General features: G+C 38.6%; 1 protein-coding gene across 2 annotated transcripts in view; it reads left to right on the forward strand.

The window, feature by feature from the left end:
- The window catches only part of nphp4 (nephronophthisis 4), a 222,810-nt gene that overhangs the window by 192,295 nt on the left and 12,745 nt on the right, over positions 1 to 17,770 (forward strand). For both annotated transcript variants that reach the window (XM_077224388.1, XM_077224389.1), the window contains exons 19-22: positions 9,339 to 9,553; positions 10,353 to 10,579; positions 14,263 to 14,452; positions 15,619 to 15,702. In XM_077224388.1, the coding sequence (XP_077080503.1) occupies positions 9,339 to 9,553; positions 10,353 to 10,579; positions 14,263 to 14,452; positions 15,619 to 15,702 (716 nt within the window). The remainder of the gene's footprint in view (positions 1 to 9,338; positions 9,554 to 10,352; positions 10,580 to 14,262; positions 14,453 to 15,618; positions 15,703 to 17,770) is intronic.

Genomic DNA, 17,770 nt, shown 5'->3' on the forward strand with positions numbered 1-17,770 from the left:
TGAGAGATGACAGAAGTGTTGCCGTTTATGATAGATATATCCAGAAACGTACGCGTCCAGGGTGTGAACAGTCCTGCTTCTCATTATGAATCAGAGGATCAGATCTTTGTGAGAAAGGAGCTGCCATCCGATGAATTTCCCAGCATATCGCGAAAAAACGCTGCTTGAAGTGTGATAATGCACAGCCTCACCAAAGAGACATGGAGAATGATATAACCAAGTTAAGCGCTGTCGTTTCAAATTAGTTCTTAAATTTAGCTCTTAATTAGAGCTTTCTAGTCACACCAATAAATCACCAAGACAGTTCAAACATTTTCCTGATATTTAATTTGTACTAAGACTTTGATTTCCGAACTGGTTTTGTTAGGCTCAGCCATCGCCGTCACCAGAAAAAAAAAACGTTTTCCCAGCGTGGGCCAATCTGGAGGCCAAAAACCCGTAAGTGTGAAATTGACCTATCCCACCATATGCCAGCAAATCAATATGAACGCTGAACAATGATGACGATGCATAACAACATTTTATTATATAAGCTTTATTTTACACCTCAAATGACAAGGAATTTATAGTGTTAATTCATTACAGAGTCCATGAACTCATTCTCTCGAATGCAGTGGCGGGCCGTGCATTTCACACCTAGGCCTTCAGTGGTGTCTTACCTGAATTAATAACTTTAAATAGTGTAGCAGCGCACAGACTCTCTATAATTGTTGTGAAATTGCTGTTTCTATTTTGCACTGGCAGTTATTGGGTAAATGCGGTGAGTTCGGAAAAGGCCGGGTAGAGAGAAACGAGCGAGTGAGTTTGGCTTGTGCGTTAGTGTACAGCGGTTCTTGCGTTCCGATTATAAGTTCAGAAGCGGAGCCTCCCTTGTCTTGTCCTTCAAGGGTTAAAATAGTCCCTTTGTCAGACGTTATAATAGTATGAATGTTTGAATTTTTCTTTTTAGTATCGATCATAAATTTCCTAGAAAAATGTAAGAAAATCATATTCACCACGGGAAAAAGTGTGCAAAAAAAGCATTATACTCACCAAAACTACTGATTTTTTTTTACACAAAATCCATCCTAATTTCTTTCCTCAAAAATACTTAAATTACTCTGTTGTACAGGTTATGTGTGCGTTTCAGTTCCAACAACCTTTTCTATCGTCATCGAGCGGTTAATGCTGAAAGTCGAGTCTGTCCCGTCGTATTTCTGGCATACGTTTTACTTCGCTTTAGGTCTGAGAGTGTCTGCTCGACAGAAGCAGTGGACACAGGGACAGTCACCGCAAAACATGACGATGTGTACAGCTGCCCCATGCTCTCATGCAGATTTTTGAAGGAAATCAATGAGATGGGAAAAGATGGCGCCAGTGTGTGGGGCATGCCGTCTGTTTGGCGTTCTGTTTGTCCTCGTTTATATTGTGTCTCTTTTCATTCGTCACTGTTCCTCCTTATTGGTTTATGATCGCTCACAACTTTTGGACAATTTACACTCAACTGAACAGTTACCAAGAAATGGACTGGGAGGGTCCGGTTATCATTCAACCAAATGTTTGGCGAATATACCTGCCTACCTGTAACGCTTTCCTTGCGCCTTGTCGAGGAAGGGCCGAAATCGCTGGAGGCGTGGGAAGCGAGGAGGAGTTGCCCTTAGGCTCAAATTTCAGCTAGTGCTCCAGCGGGCAGCCGATGGACGTTTGTTGTTTCCGGTGGAACGTGGCTGGCGTGTTTCGTGGTGTTCACCTGAGCGAATGAATCGGTGGATTCGTCCTCTGTGGTCAGTTAGTGGCTGTCGACCTTACTTTGATGTTTCGCCTCGGCTGCGATGCAGAAGAATGAACCCTAATAATCTTCGACAACTTCGTCAATCACTGTGGAGCTTAGAGCAGGTTCTGTCCAGGATGGCACTGATAAATGCCCGATTACTGGTAAATTAGACCTTTATTTTAAATGACTTATTTGTTGTTTCAAATGATTTGGACGTGTTATTAGTTACTGAAACATGGCTGTAACCTGGAGATTTGGCGCCATTGACTGAACTGTTACCTCAGGACTATTTATTTTTAAACTCTCGTTGGACTTCTGGACGGGGCGAGGGACTAGCTTCTGTTTTTAAAAACAAACTCTCCTGCCAGTTACTATCCACCAATGCACTAAAAAGCTTTGTATCACAGCTATTCAAATTAACTACTGAAAATGCGGGTTGTGGTGGCACTTATTTACCGCCCTAAATCTACAACAGATTTTATCGATGAATTTGCTGAACTTCTAATTGAACTAGTAACACAATATGACAGACTGTTAATCCTTGGCGATTTTAATATTCACGTTTGCTGTGGTGCTGTAATGATGGCGCAAACGCTGAGGAATCCATTTGCAGCTTTATTAAGAATAGTCAACAGCCAGGGTAAATCGACAGCAGACAGAATCAACGAAGAGATCAAAGTGCAAAACGAGGTCACAGGCAAGGGTCGGGGCAGGCAGCAAAAGGTAAAGACAAAAGAGCAATCCGGGTCAAGGCAGGCAGAGAACGATCAGAGGTCGGGGTTAGGGTTGTGCCGATAGACGATAGTATATCGTATATCGACGATAGTCAGAGATATCGCCGATGGCAGACCTTTGACGATATCAATACACTAAGTGGCTCGTTTTACCATTAATGTATTAAATTATTATTATTATTATTATAAAGCTAGTATTGTTATTAAATTAATATTAGGAATTACAATTAATTTGCCTTGCCTAAATTCATAACGGCATCACCATAACACTTGCGACATCACCGACAAGTGCTTTTTAGGGCTCCTCTAAGATTTTTTTTAAAACAAACTAAAAAACTACATCCCACATCAAAATTGAATTGCAAGGTGATCCATTCACAAATTGGCAAGAGTGCTTGTTTTAACAGACGCATCATTCTTAGACAGATCCAAGATGAAAACGGCATTGTTGTTCGTCAGTAGGCTATTTTGTTTCCATAGCACATTAACAAAACGTTTAATGACACTAATAACACTAAAACAATACAATTACTTAATAATAATAATAATAATAATATCACTCAAATGATATAGGCCTAATAACAGTCTTTATTTGACGAACATAGCATAACTCTGCCATCTGTGAAAATCAAAAGCAGCTTAAACACTTGTTTAACAAGAAATATTCTTCCAATATTTTTACTGTCATTAATGTAGGTCCACAAGAGAAATATTAATTCAGTAAATTAAGATAGTCGCTATAGCCTACTGTTATTTATCCATCGTCGTGTCTGAGGGAACGTGCCCGTTAATGCAGCGACAGATGCTGAAAGCTTATCCATTTCTGCTTTCACTTTCAGTTAATGAGCGCGTTTACATGTACGCTCTTAACCCGATTATGCTGAACAAACTGACAATGCATGTGGTCATGTAAACGCATTAACCCGTCTTCCTTTATCAGAGTCAAGACATAAGTTTAAATATAAACCGATCGACTTTTGCCCCTTACTCTGATTTCTCCCGGCATTTAAAACACATTAACCCGAGTTCTTTGGGCTTGAAGTGCGCATATGTGAAGTGCATCCAGACAGATATCGCAAACTCTGACTCTTTCTTGACCCAAGAAATTATTAAAACGTATTCTCATCTCGTGCAGAATTAGTATACTGTCAAAATGTTGCATCTGTGCAACGGCATGGGAGGATAATGTGTGTCCGTAAATTTCCCGCTGAAATACTCTGAGTCAGATACAAAAACTTTATTTACCTCACTATACCAGGAAATTAATAAACACTCCACCTTTGCCAGCAAAATAGAAAAAGATTCTCATATATAAAACGAAGTAATAAAACAAGCAAATGAATGAGTAAATAAGCAAGTTAATAATCAAATAAGTAAGCCCCGCCCCCCTCACGATAATATCGTGTATCGACAATCTCACAGGCTGAAGATAGGACAATATGAAAATGGAGCATATCGTCCAACACTAGTCGGGGTACACAGTCCTGGGCAGTGCTTTAAGTGGATGCACAATGCACAAGCCAGTACATTGCTCTAGGACACTAAACCCTACCTCAATCACTAACTTCTCTCAGATGTATAAAAACATCTGTGACAGTGACTACGTTTACATGCAGCCAAATTTCGGGTTATGGTCGGGTTAAGGTCACTATTCGGGTTTCTGAAACATTAGGGATAACCCGTTTACATGCGTGAGCAGAGAGAGTTACTCCTGTATACATGGAATTGCAATATCCCCATGTAAACGCGACGCGCGGTTAGCGTCTGGATGTACGGACAACCTTAAGACGCAATATGCGTCATTTCCGATTCTTCTTCCTGTATCCAAAGACAACAACAACAGCAGCACGCGGATAATGAATAGTTCGGGGCAGATAGCTATCGCCTTTGTTTGCGCTTTGGTGCTGGTTACGTTACTGACCTCGCTCCAAAAGTATGCTGTGCTGCGTCTCGCCATGTTTACTTCCGGTATACTGCACGCGGGGTTTTGTATGCGCCGAGAAGTTTCTCTACTCAAAAGACCAAGATTCCTTGCGAATAGAACATGCGCAGAACACACATCACTATGGGGATATGCCGATGCGCGTTTACATGACCAAAAATTCGGGTTAGAAAAGGGGTACCCCAGGTATAATATCCCGGTTTTTAAAATCCGGGATATGAGCATATTCGGGTTTTTGCCGGTGTTTACATGGCCGTTCAAAACCGGGTTATTGGCTGCATGTAAACGTAGTCAATGAATTTTTAGAAAGCTCTCTTCCTAATATTGACTTGGATGAACATTTCAACCGTTAAGAAAACGCTTAACGCTTAAAAGCGTTGTCTTATAACGGTTTTCTATAGGAGGAAAACGCTTAATGTGTAATTAAACGCGTTGCGTTCATATTCTTGGCTCATCTGATTTTTTTATACATAGTATGGTTTATTAATATGATGTGTACCGAGTTTGGTCTTTCAATATCACTGTCTTAGTACAGTAAGCCACGTTAAGCGTTTTTCACGTTAAGCGTTTTAGAATGTCCCCCTCTCGGGACCACATTGGTTGACACTGACAGCGGCAAAAGCGACGCATGCGCTTTTCACTTGTAAAACTCAAGGGTGTATGGGTAATGTAGTCTCTGCTCTCGGTGGGACGAATTAGGAAGCGTGCATTGTGAAGGGCGCTCTGAAAAGCGGCAGCGCAGCCAAAGGATTAAAACAGATGTGCAAATGAGCGTACCGGTACGCTAAAAGCACGTTCTGGGTGCATGGAGAGGTGGCGGTACGCTCAAGAGCTATATTTGGAAGTGGCGGTACTGAGTACCGACGCGTACCGGCCCACTTAAAGCACTGGTCCTGGGTCAGTAATCAGATCAGAAAACACAGAGATAAACACTTGGAATTGAAAGCCGGGGCAATGCAATACTTTGCAGAGAAGAGGTGTGTGGAAGTGGCTTTTATGTGTGTGTGTGTAGATGAGGTGCAGGTGTGTGTGCAATCAGTGCAGTGCAGGTGTGTCGCGCAATCAGTCCCAGGTAAGAGGCATGATGGGAAATTGAGTTCCTGAAGGTGGTTAATATTCCGGGGACGTATCCCTCCGGTGGCGGAGAGGGAGCGGTACGAGAGCCTGCTCCGTTACAGGTACTGACTCTGTCAAAGGAAATTAAAAATTTTATGGAATCCTTTGAACTTTCTCAATGGGTGGATGGCCCCTCTCATGTACAGGGCCACACATTAGATCTGATTTTAATGCACGGAATATCTGTCTCTGATACAACAATCTGTGAACTTAATTTTTCTGACCATAAGCCAATTATTTTTTTCTGTACCTTTGGTTTCTCACTCAATTCCAATGCACAAGCCAGTACATTGCTCTAGGACACTAAACCCTACCTCAATCACTAACTTCTCTCAGATGTATAAAAACATCTGTGACAGTGAATTTTTAGAAAGCTCTCTTCCTAATATTGACTTGGATGAACATTTCAACCGTTTCAGATCAACCTGTATCAGTGTTTTAGATTCTGTTGCTCCATTAAAACCTAAATGCCTTAAAAGGAAAATTGAGCTGTGGTTGAAAGAGACTGTACACAATTTTAGTCAGCTGTACAGACAAGCTGAGCGAAGATGGAGAAAATATAGACTTTAGGTGAACTATGAAGTCCTGAGAGATGCCTTGTCTATTTTCAAAAAGCAGTTAAGAAAGCAAAATGTCAATATTTTTCACAAATCACTGAAAAATATAGACAAAATCCAAATATACTTTTTGCTACCATAAACTCAGCTTTAAATCCTCCTTCTAAAGCTTATCCGGTACCCTCTCACTTAAATTGTGATGACTTTCTTAAATTTTCTCTAATAAGATAGCAAATCAGAGGCCATGTACTGTTGAAACTCATAACACTCAGTTTATACCTTCTCCATCCTCCTCTGTTTGTCACGAATTAGAATCTATTTCTATTTCATCTCTACAAGAAACTATTGCCCATCTCAGGCCTACAATCTGTACACTGGACATTATTCCACCTCATATCTTTATACAACTTTTTGACACACTAGGGCCAAGCTTACTTACCATTGTCAATAAATCACTTAGTCTAGGGATTTTCAGCCGACCTCAAACATGCTGTGGTAGTCCTTTCAATCAAGAAACCAAATCTTGATCTTGCTGTTTTTAATAATTACAGGCTGATCTCTAACTTGCCTTTTATTTCAAAAATTTTAGAAAAAGTTGTATCAAATCAACTTCACTCCTATTTAAACCTTCATTCTATATATGAGATGTTTCGATCTGGTTTTCGTGCCCTCCACAGTACTGAATCAGCACTATTGAAGGTTCTCAATGACAACAAATGCTGGAGATTCTGCTATTTTAATGCTTTTAGATCTTAGCTCTGCTTTTGACATGGTGGATCATGATATTCTTTTATCTAGACTCAAAACATGATGTGGGGCTGAAAGGAACTGTACTAAATTGGTTTAGTTCTTATTTAAAAGATCTAAAATTTTCTGTCTGTTCTGGCTCCTTTGTGTCCTCTTATGCCCACCTTCGATGGGGGGTCCCTCATGGCTCCATCTAAGCCCCTAAGCTTAGATGGAGCCTGTGTATGCTCCCTTTGGGGTCCATTTTCATGAAAGATGATGTGTCATTTCATTGTTACTCAGGTAATATTCAGATTTACGTTTCTATTAAACGGGCAGGAAAAAATTCACTCGAGCCCCTGCTGGTGTGCCTAGATGTCATTAAGATGTGGATGTCTGCTAATTTTTTATAATTAAATGAAAACAAAACTGAGCTAATACTCTTTGGCCCTTCTAAAAGTAGTTTAAGCCACCATCCTCAAGTAGGCCTACATACACTTTTCTCGTCAGTGAACACCTGTGTAATAAATCTTGGTGTTTTTGTAGATAGTGACCTGAAACTAGATAAGCAAGTAAATTCTGTTGTCAGGTCGTATTTTTTCCATCTTCGTCTGCTGACCAAAGTTAAGCCTTTTCTTTGTCCCCAACCCTTTTGAATGGGTGATCCATGCATTTTTATCATCTCGATTAGATTTTTGTAATTCCTTATACTATGGAATAAACTCCACTACTCTAGCACGTCTTCAGGTAGGCCTTTGCCATTGCGGGCCCTACATTATGGAATAGTTTGCCTTTTCATGTTAGATCTACATTTGACCTGTCAATCTTCAAGTCACGTCTGAAAACCTATTTTTACTCAATTGCTTTTAATAATCTGTAATTTGTATTTTAATTTTAATTTGTTTTGTTTGTCTGTTGTGTACTTTTATGCTGTTATGTAAAGCACATTGGTCAGGTTGCCTGTATAAATTGTGCTATATAAATAAATTACCCGGGCAGATCGAATAGAGTTCCGTGACTCTGTCGTTTGAACCTGGGGTCGAGGAGGGAAAGAAACATTATCTTGTGGGTTAAAAAACTATTAAATCTACAGGAATATATTTTAGTTTATGCAGTTCGCTACAGATGCGGTTAGCTAGCTCAGCCTCTGACTACCAGTAATAGTACACGCTCTGACCATCCAATCAAAGGACGTGAAAATGCCGACGTTATTGTACGCCTGCTAGATGGCCCCAATGCAGTCAAATCGAAATCTGATTGGCTGTTTAAATCTGACTGATTATCTTATTGGTTAAAGCAACAGTTTCATTGCCATTCCCTTTAAGCTACAGGCACCCGCACTATTGATTCTGAAGGCCTCAAGGCAGATTTCTTTGGCCATGGCAACACATGATGGCCCATGATGAAATATAATTGGATAAAAGCTCTAACATAAACATACACTACTGAAAGCAGCACAACCAAGAGAAACGCTATTAAATTAAGAGAATGGACTATTGGGAATAATTTAACACTCATTCTTGGAAAAAAAATTAAAATGCAAGTGATTCTGATAGTGTTTAGGCCAGCAGAGAAGGCCTTGCTGGCCCGGACGGCCCACCACTGCTCAAAAGGCTTGCGTATGCAGAACGTTCGCAGCTTATATAGACGGCATGCCTCTGATTTATGTATGTGTTTGACTGTAAGGAACTTTTTCACTTAACGTCCCATATAAAATCTCCAACCTAAAGCAAATCTTGTTGAATATAGAGTATGTTTCAGGCCTCCTTGCTTTTGTTTGAAATGTGTTTGCATGTGTGTATCACTATCCATTCTGGTTTATCTGTACACTGAAGAGCAGGCTTCCTGTGACTGTGGCAGACATCAATGCCACACAATGTCACATCCTGCAAAGATAGCTGAGACACAGCCAGAGAAAAATAACACAGTGGCTCCAACATTTCTCTGGGCCACGAGTGGGCAGTTGCATGAGGGGTGTATGCATGTCAGCCTGGTGAGATGGAGATAAACAGAGTGCTTCAACATGTTCTTTTTCATCACAGAGAGGCCTTATTGTCTCCAGTGCTATGTCGATCTCCCTCCCTTCTCTCTCTCTCTCTCTCTCTCTCTCTCTCTCTCTCTCTCTCTCTCTCTCTCTCTCTCTCTCTCTCTCTCTCTCTCTCTCTCTCTCTGTAGGAAGGAATACAGTGGGAATTTAGGTTTAGGGAAAAAACACTGGCGGGCTCTTTTTTATCCTGAGTCTTTTGATCCTCTGTCATTCTGTCTTCATTGGCGTTAAATCACAGGATTATGTTAGTTGTGATGTTGAATCGCATTGAAGCGTGAATCTCAGAGCAGGTATATTTGAAAGCGGGTCTCATTGGGTGGGAGGGATAACTGGAAAAGACGAAGATGGATTCGAGGCCAAATGTAGGTTGAAAAGTGGCCCCTGAGGAAGTGAGGAAAGAGAGCATGTGTCTCTTGTGGGGCGAAAGACGTTGTTTAAGTGTGTGTATATGCGTGTTTTGCAGCGAGCAATGCCAGACGAGCCCGCCGATTGCCAGAAATTGACAGCGAGCTGGCAAGACTGCTACAAAGCACCATGAGGGAAGTGGGTGGAGCCCCACTGCATCAGCAGGACGAAGTGAAGGAAGTGCGCCAGAGGAAGATTGACAGAATGGCAGCTGTCCGTCAACATGAGCAGCAGAAAGCCACGCCCCCTTTTCAGGACCACGCAAACATGACGGTAAGAAAGAAGGACAGTTTTCTGTTGAGCTGAATTGAAAAGCTGACAGCATGAGCTGAGTGACGTTCTCTACAGCTGTGCACCATGTGATCCTGACATTCGCTCCAAAGTCAATATTAAAGGGATATTTCAACCAGAAAAAAATATTTACTCATTTCCATGTCATTTCAAACCTATTAGTCTTTGTTTCTTTCATGAACACATTATTCAGGAAGGTTCTTGATCATCTGATTCATTGATTCAGCTCGGATGAGTCATTTGTTCACTAATCTGAAATCCTGAATGTGCCAAAGTGAACTAGGGCAGATATTATAATTTTCAATGAATAATGAGTAAAATTTTTACCTGTTCCTCTCACAAGGGTCACATGGGGCATGTTTGTGATACTTCTATTGTGTTTTTTGACATTTTAAAGCTTGAAAATTCGAGTCCTCCTTCATTTTCATTATTTGGAAAATAGTGCCCATGATTATCTTCAGAAATTCAACTTTTATGAAAGTCATATGGTTTTGAAATAGATTAGGGTGAGTAAAAAATGACGAAAATTAATTTTTTGTGTGATCTATTGTGTTTCTGTCGATGCATGAACTTTATTTTAGCTTAAAAAAGGAAACAGCTGAAACTGTACTGCATTATTCACCAGTTCCTCCCACCAGAATGATGAAACCCATTTTCACTCTTTCTTTCACTCTACAGCCGGGCACGGTCTTGCCAGGCTTCAGGCGAATCACTTTTATTAGTTTCTATGTCTTTTTGATGCAGTTTTTCAATGTGTGAATTTCTTTTAAAACTGTTTTAGAGGCATCGGACCGATCGGGTGCAGCATTCCCGTGATCTGCGTGTGATCGAGGCTTATCGTGAACGCTGTAAAGCACAGGAGATCACCAACATGCTCTCTCAAGCCATCACTACCAAACACACTCTATACGCCACACTCGGAACAGCCGAGTTCTTCGAATTTGTGCTCAAGAATCCATTCAACGTTTCTCAGACAGTCACCATTGAATGCGATAACCCAGAGCTCAGGTGAGATATGCCTTTGAATGCAGTAGATCAGTGGATGTCAACCTTTTCAGGCCAAGCAACCTTTAATCAAATCAGAACACTGAAATACCATCTAGTCAAATAGCACATTCACATCTCTTTTCTCAAAAGCTTAAAGACTGTGGGAGCCACTTCATGTCATATTTTGATAATTCATGTAGTTAAATTATGGTGAAATAAGACCCTTAACTGGTTTTTTTTTCAGATCTGTGGATCAGATCTATTAGAGGAAATGTCTGGAAAAACTTATCTTTTAGACTGGTTAGATTATCGATATAGTGCTCAAGCCAGAGTGCTAAATCCAAAGTCAAAAGCAGGTCACTTTTAAAGCTCACCTTATGCCAGTATCTAGATTCCACTCGCAGACTTTAAGGGCAAACAGAATAATATCTTGCCTTTTTGTTGAATATTTAACTTTTTTGCTACTCTCTTTTCGCATGCATTGGACTAAACCAACACTTCGGTAAATGGATATTCACCCAAAAAATGTAATTCAAATCTTATTTAAATCTTATCTTAGTCAAATTTAAATTTAAATATACAGTACTTAGCATCAAGACCTTCCAAATATTTATGACTTTCTTTCGTATGTGAAACATAAAAAAAGAAGATATTTTGAAGAATACTTCAACTGTTTTTGTCCATACAATCAAAATTAGTGAAGTTGAAAAAAAACAACAACATTGGACAAAACATTTATTTTATAGACAAAAAAAGAGACGTTTTGTTTGTAAACATCTTATTCTGTGTTATGTTTTGCTTCATTAGTTAATGTTTTGCATATTTTCATTTCTCATTGCCAAATTAAGAATGTGGGTTATTTAATTTAATTTAACTTCTGACTCTTAATTAGAGAGATAAAAGAAACTGAAATTTGTATTTACTGTAATTTTATCAGAATAACATTGTGATGGCACTTTTATTAATACTTCTGTGATGAGAGTGATGTGACTGAGTTTTTGTCTGAGATTTGTGGACACTACAGTACAGTAATTTGACCACTATGTGCCAAAAATAATAATTTAATTTGTTCTCAGTACAGTATGCATATACTCAAATAAAACCACTTTGATGTTAATATCTACATAATGTAGTAAGCCTATACTTTAATCATGCACAGCAGGCACTGTGTCCATTCAAAGTTCAAATAAAGCCTTTGCCTCTGGCTTTACAGCCCTGAAATAAAAAATATTATGCGTAGATCAATGTTTAGTTCACGTATAAACAGCCTTGTCTGAAATGAACATCTGAATGAATGAGTTTTCCTCAGCAGGGTGTTTCAGGGGCCAAGAACTTCCCAGGGGGTAGGAAAACAAAACTGAATAAATAATCAATTCCCCCCCTTCAATCTTATTTTAATTGCCGCATGATGTTAAATATCTTCCCCCATCCATATTTTCTGTGTGCACATTCAGGATTATACCACACATAATATGAGTTTTCTGTAGGCTATAGGCTAAGTCCACACACTCCAGCTTGATAAGCAAAAGAAAGTGAGACAGAAGTTGAGAGGATGAGGTGGAATAAATTACGGCATTAACACCTCTGCATCTCTCAGCCTTTAATTAGGAAAGACATTAGTAGCCTAAACTCCACAAACTCACACTATGCTTTAGGACAAGATAAATATTATTAGCCTACCATCTTTCTCTGTAAAGTAAGTTTGCTTGATAAACGTCTTCCCAGCTTGCATTGTGTTGTGGCATAAAACCTAAGCACTTTGTGATGTGTCATGGATTTAGCTGCTCGCCCAGGAGCAGTGTGTTTGTGCTTGAACCCTGTGAGTCAGTCCAAAACACTAGTGTGTGCACAGAGCTGTGCCAGGGAAACAAATACCTGAGATCTGGAGTTTGCATTTGTATATTTGTGTTGAATTGATGCTTCTCTCTTTCTGTGCAAAGGATGTGTCAGGCCTGTGTTTGTATTGCTGATGTATGCCACAAAGCAAACCTTATAATGTCACCTCTCTCTCTCTCTCTCTCTCTCTCTCTCTCTCTCTCTCTCTCTCTCTCTCTCTCTCTCTCTCTCTCTCTCTCATTTTTACTGAAGAGATTGCTTCTCACCTGCACTCGCACATTATATATGGACTAGCTGAACCAAAGGAGCGGCAGGTTAAAGGATACACCATATTTTAGCAGAGCAGCTCCATTCTTTCTGCCCATTTCATTTCATTCTCATAGGCCAGGTCCTGTAGCTTGTAATTTGCTTTTTTCTGACGCTTTTTTTTAAAGTTATACTTCAGATGAATTTTATTATCTCTCTCTCTTTTTCTCAAATTTAAAGTACTTGACTGGAATTATTGTTAAGCATATACTATTGCCAAATTGATCCAAGTGACAGTAGACATTTATGTTACAAAATATTTCTATTACAATGCTGTTCTTTTGAACTTTATCTAAAATTCCTGATAAAGGGTTTTGCACACACAAAAAAAATAGCACTACTGTTTCTAACATTTCCCACAAGGATTATGTTACACTGAAGTCTGGAGTAATGGCTGCTGAAAATTCAGCTTTGTCATCAAAGGATCAAATTATATTTTAAAAATATATTAAAATAGAATATATCAGCTATTTTAACTTGTAATCCAACAATATTACAATTTGTTACTGAATTTTTAGATTAAATAAATGCAGCCTTGGTGAGCAAAAGAGATCTTACCACCCCCAAACTTTTAATTTGATTTTTCCCTTCAATTTTGTACATGCAAGTTAGTTTGTATATATTTTGTCCAACAACAAAAAATTGTTTCAAAAGAAGCCAAAGCTTCAAGATGGAGTATGTGAGTGGAGCAACAGCGATTTAATCTCATAGCATTCTGTAATCACTCCACTCCTGGTTTTCCATTTACCACAAGGGAAGTCATTTAAATAAAATTATATAAACTAAACGTTTAGCATTTCATTGTCAGCCTCACCAGAAGCCATGTTTGTTTGTGTCTATCTGTTTACATGGCTAGACTGATCTGTCTCTGCTTTGTATCTCTTACTGTGAAGAGATATTCTGTAAGGTTATACTCCCTATTTAGGCCTGTTAACATTTCAATTAACTTTTTTCTCTTTATTACCCTCGTTTTGACCCCTATTTAGCAATGCCCTTACAAAATAGCTCCTTACCTACTGTATATGTGTCTATATAAAAGAAAAGGAAATGGGCTTTGCTTTTGTTCACGTCAGCATACTTCACTTTGTATCACCTGCCTGGCTCTTTGTTATTAAAGAGAGAATGTGATTGAATTTTCCGATACTTGGTTTCGCATCTAATGTAGTGTATAAAGTACAAAAGAGTTTTTACACCTCGAAATTCTTTATTTTCCTTATTTTTTTTTCATTTATGGAGAATGATCCCTTCTCGGGCCCAGAGGTGCTGCCTTTGATGTTTCAAATGCCCTTTTCCTTCATATATTTGTGCATGAAATTTGTCTCTATGAAACAGAAAGTAATATTCCACACCCCAGTGTGTGTTATCTTTAATCCGTACCCTCCCAGGAGTTTCAGTTCTGTGAGGGCTTATGTTTGACTGTATCATGCATACTCAAATACGCTCTTTTTCATTGCCAATAAAATACTGCTGGCAAGGCAAAGAAAGTCCTCAAGCTGTTCTTTTCTTTTCCTCTCTTTCTCTCTCTTTGCCTTTTTTCATCTCCCTCTCTTTTTATCCCTCAGTGTAATCGTGAAGAGCGAGGAGTGGAGATATTTTAAGGAATTGACGAAGACTCTGACTCCTCTAGAGGAGGATATGTTTCACCTAAAGGAGAGCACACTGACACCACAGGTTTACCTGCGACCCAAAGAAAGCGTCCACATCCCCTTCAAGTTCCAGACCTTCCTCTGTGGTCACACCTTCCCTCTTCAGGTAGTTCTAGAGGAAACTTTTGCTGTTGTTTTTAAATTTACTTCTCACCCATTTTATTGATAATTGATTGACTATTTTTCCATGTTATTTTAATTTGCTTTGTTTTTGTTATATATATAATTTTATTTTTAGTTTAATTGTCACCCCAACGTTTTATTGGTGGTAATAATAATAATAAAGTATTATTATAACTTGTATACATGGGCCACCACAGACAAAAAAAAAAAAAGTCAAGTGACTCAAGTGAATCTTCCCATCAGTAAAGCAATCAAAATGGGCTTTCACACTGGAGGGACGTTTTCATAGTTCCTACTATTAGCAATAGTACCCACTTTTTGGTGTGTTCGTACCGCAATAATTGGGAACGAATTTAATTATAGGAACTCCTTTTGAGGGAACTAAATGAGCTCCTGCTTCAGAGTAGGGTCTATCCCAGCACAATAGGAACTACCAGTGACGTAAGTGTTTGTTATTTGGCCGAACAGTTGCCATACGAAACACAACACCTTCCATTTTTGGAAAGCTGTGTAAGCATAAAGTTTACATATACTCCACAAACTAACATATAGAAAGCTAATGTTAATGGCATTTACCTCTTGCCTTTGTCTGTGCTGTTTTGTTCTTCTGCAACCTAGAAAATGGCCCTAAGGGAAAAGGCCGCACTGGTTCCTATAACTGATTTCCTATTACTACCCAGTGCGAAAGCCCCTAAACAGGAGTCTATGAACTGTCCGCTGAACTGCTGATGCTGGTAAACAACATCATCAGGAGAAAATGTGGACTATTTCATTGTTTTTCTCTGTTGTACTGTAGTGTAAATAAACCATGAATGATTTGCCATCTGAGCAACTGCATTTGTTTCCTCATTTCACTTTTCCACTGATGAGACTTGGATTAGTTCACATGTTTCCGGATTAATTGGTTTTGGGTTTGTTTATAATCTGTAGTATCACAGAGGCACCCACAACTGAAGCAGTGAGGTTAAATTGACTCAAAGCATCAGCAATAATAAAATGGATTAGAAACAGCCTCATCCAGACAGTCTAAACAGACCTGTCCAAACAATGTTTTCCCATCCCGTAATGACATTATTTCAATTATTTCAATGTGATTGTTCTCTCACTGAATAGTGCACTGTTTATGATGACTCTGCTGTCATATTCCAGGATACAAAGAGCTTAAAGATTTCAAGAAGTCCACAGATGGCTCAGAAACATCTGTCCAATACAATTCAAGCCAAATCCATCAAGGTAAGAGCTTAGCGCTCACTGTACTGCTGAGCACACACAGGAACACACACTCTTTCTATACAGTCTGATTAGTAGTTGTTCAGACAGAGAAGTGGGCCGGCACTCCTGCAGTGGCTTCAACAATCCAGACTGAAAACACGACTTGGTCAACAACAGTAAAGCTGAATATAACTGATGCACTCTTACAAAAACCAGTCTGAAGTTACTTGTTTTTGTGTTGCTTTATGTATTTTTAGGCAAGTACAGCACCTGTCTACTTGATTATGAAATACTGAAATCTCCAAATGATTAAATCTGCTTTTTTTTCAAGAGTAACCTGCTTAATTGAGATAAAGTGATGACTCTTGATCACATCTTACATTTAGTTATCCCATTAATAAGCTTTTAATTTTTAACTGTGTGTTTGAGATTTGACCTGAAGAAGCAAACACATTTCATATTAACCTGCCAATAATATTACTTACATTTGATTAATATCATAAGTCTGTTAATGAGAAACATTGATCAACTCCTTTGATTCATATTTCATAATCAGGTCCACACCGATTCTTCGCACCCGCCTTGCAGATTTTCACAAAATTTGCGCATCATTCTCATATTTCTACACTTCCGCCACACCTACATGTTGTATTAAATATTTTGGTGAATCAATGCTTTGAGATACCAGTACTCTCAGTTCTGCATAGGCCTGTCACAGTTATTTGATCTAACTGTGATTATTGTGCCCTTCAAATTCCAATCATTTTTGACACCCAAATAAAAGATATTTAACAAAATTTAGAAAATGCACATTTTATCTCTCTGTTTCTGAGATGTGTGCACACACTGTTTGTGATGACTTACGTCACACTCACATGAAAGCATTAACAAGGATAAACAGTGCATAGTGAACACAAAGAGCTCCAGTTTCAATTTGATTTAGCGTTCATGTAATTGCAAATTTTTTTGGTAGTTTTGTCCAACATTTGACACACAGTATTACAGACAAGGAGATTAACTGCTTATTCCATTTCTGTGGAAGTAGAATAAAAGTAATACAGTGTGTGTGTGTGTGTGTGTGTGTGTGTGTGTGTGTGTGTGTGTGTGTGTGTGTGTGTGTGTGTGTGTGTGTGTGTGTGTGTGTGTGTGTGTGTGTGTGTGTGTGTGTGTGTGTGTGTGTGTGTGTGTGTGTGTGTGTGTATATATATATATATTATTGTATGCACAGTATATTATCTTAAAGTATGGAGTCTGTACATTTTAAAAAAATGATTTTGAAAGAAGTCTCTTCTCCCTTAGGGAGAATATGCTCCCTAAGGCTGCATTTATTTGCTCAAAAATATAGTAAATCAGTAATATTGTGGAATATTATTAATTTAAAATAATATAGTTTTGTATTTAAGTATATTTTAAAACGTCATTTATTCCTGTGATGGCAGAGCTGAATTACTTCAGCCATTACTCCAGTCTTCAGAGTCACATGATCTTTCAGAAATCATTCTAATATGCTGATTTGGTGTCCAAGAAACATTTATAATTATTATTATTAATGTTGAAAACAGTTTACTGTGATAATTTTAAAAAGAAAAAAAACAGCATTTATTTGAAATACATAGTCTTTATATAGACTATATATAAGTCTTTACTGTTACATTTCAATTGAATTCATTCATCCTTGTAGAGGAAAGAATTAATTCTTTCAAACAATCCTATTGACACCAACCTTTTGAACATTATATTATATTATATTATATTATATTAATAAAATACAAAAAAGATTTCATCTGATTCTATTCATTACCTGTCTTTACATTTGAACGTTTATGCGTATTTTGGATGGACAGTGAATGGTTGTGTGAGACCATCCTATCTTACTCAAATGGTTAAAGGTACGGTAGGCAATTTCAAAGCTGCTAGCTTTGAAAGATTTAGATCCTACCCTCCCTTCAGAGTGTCTCCAAAGCCACTCCTCCAAAACACATTCCAGAGCAGATTCAGCAAAGTGTCATAAGAGACGTGTTAAATTACCTCATGTTTCAAAGCACATAAAATTACAATAATAATGAACGTAAACAACTTACAAACCTCT

Source organism: Siphateles boraxobius, unplaced genomic scaffold (assembly GCF_051911475.1).
Source record: "Siphateles boraxobius isolate OS27281-9 unplaced genomic scaffold, OSU_SipBor_1 9, whole genome shotgun sequence".
NCBI classification, from domain to species: Eukaryota; Metazoa; Chordata; class Actinopteri; order Cypriniformes; family Leuciscidae; genus Siphateles; species Siphateles boraxobius.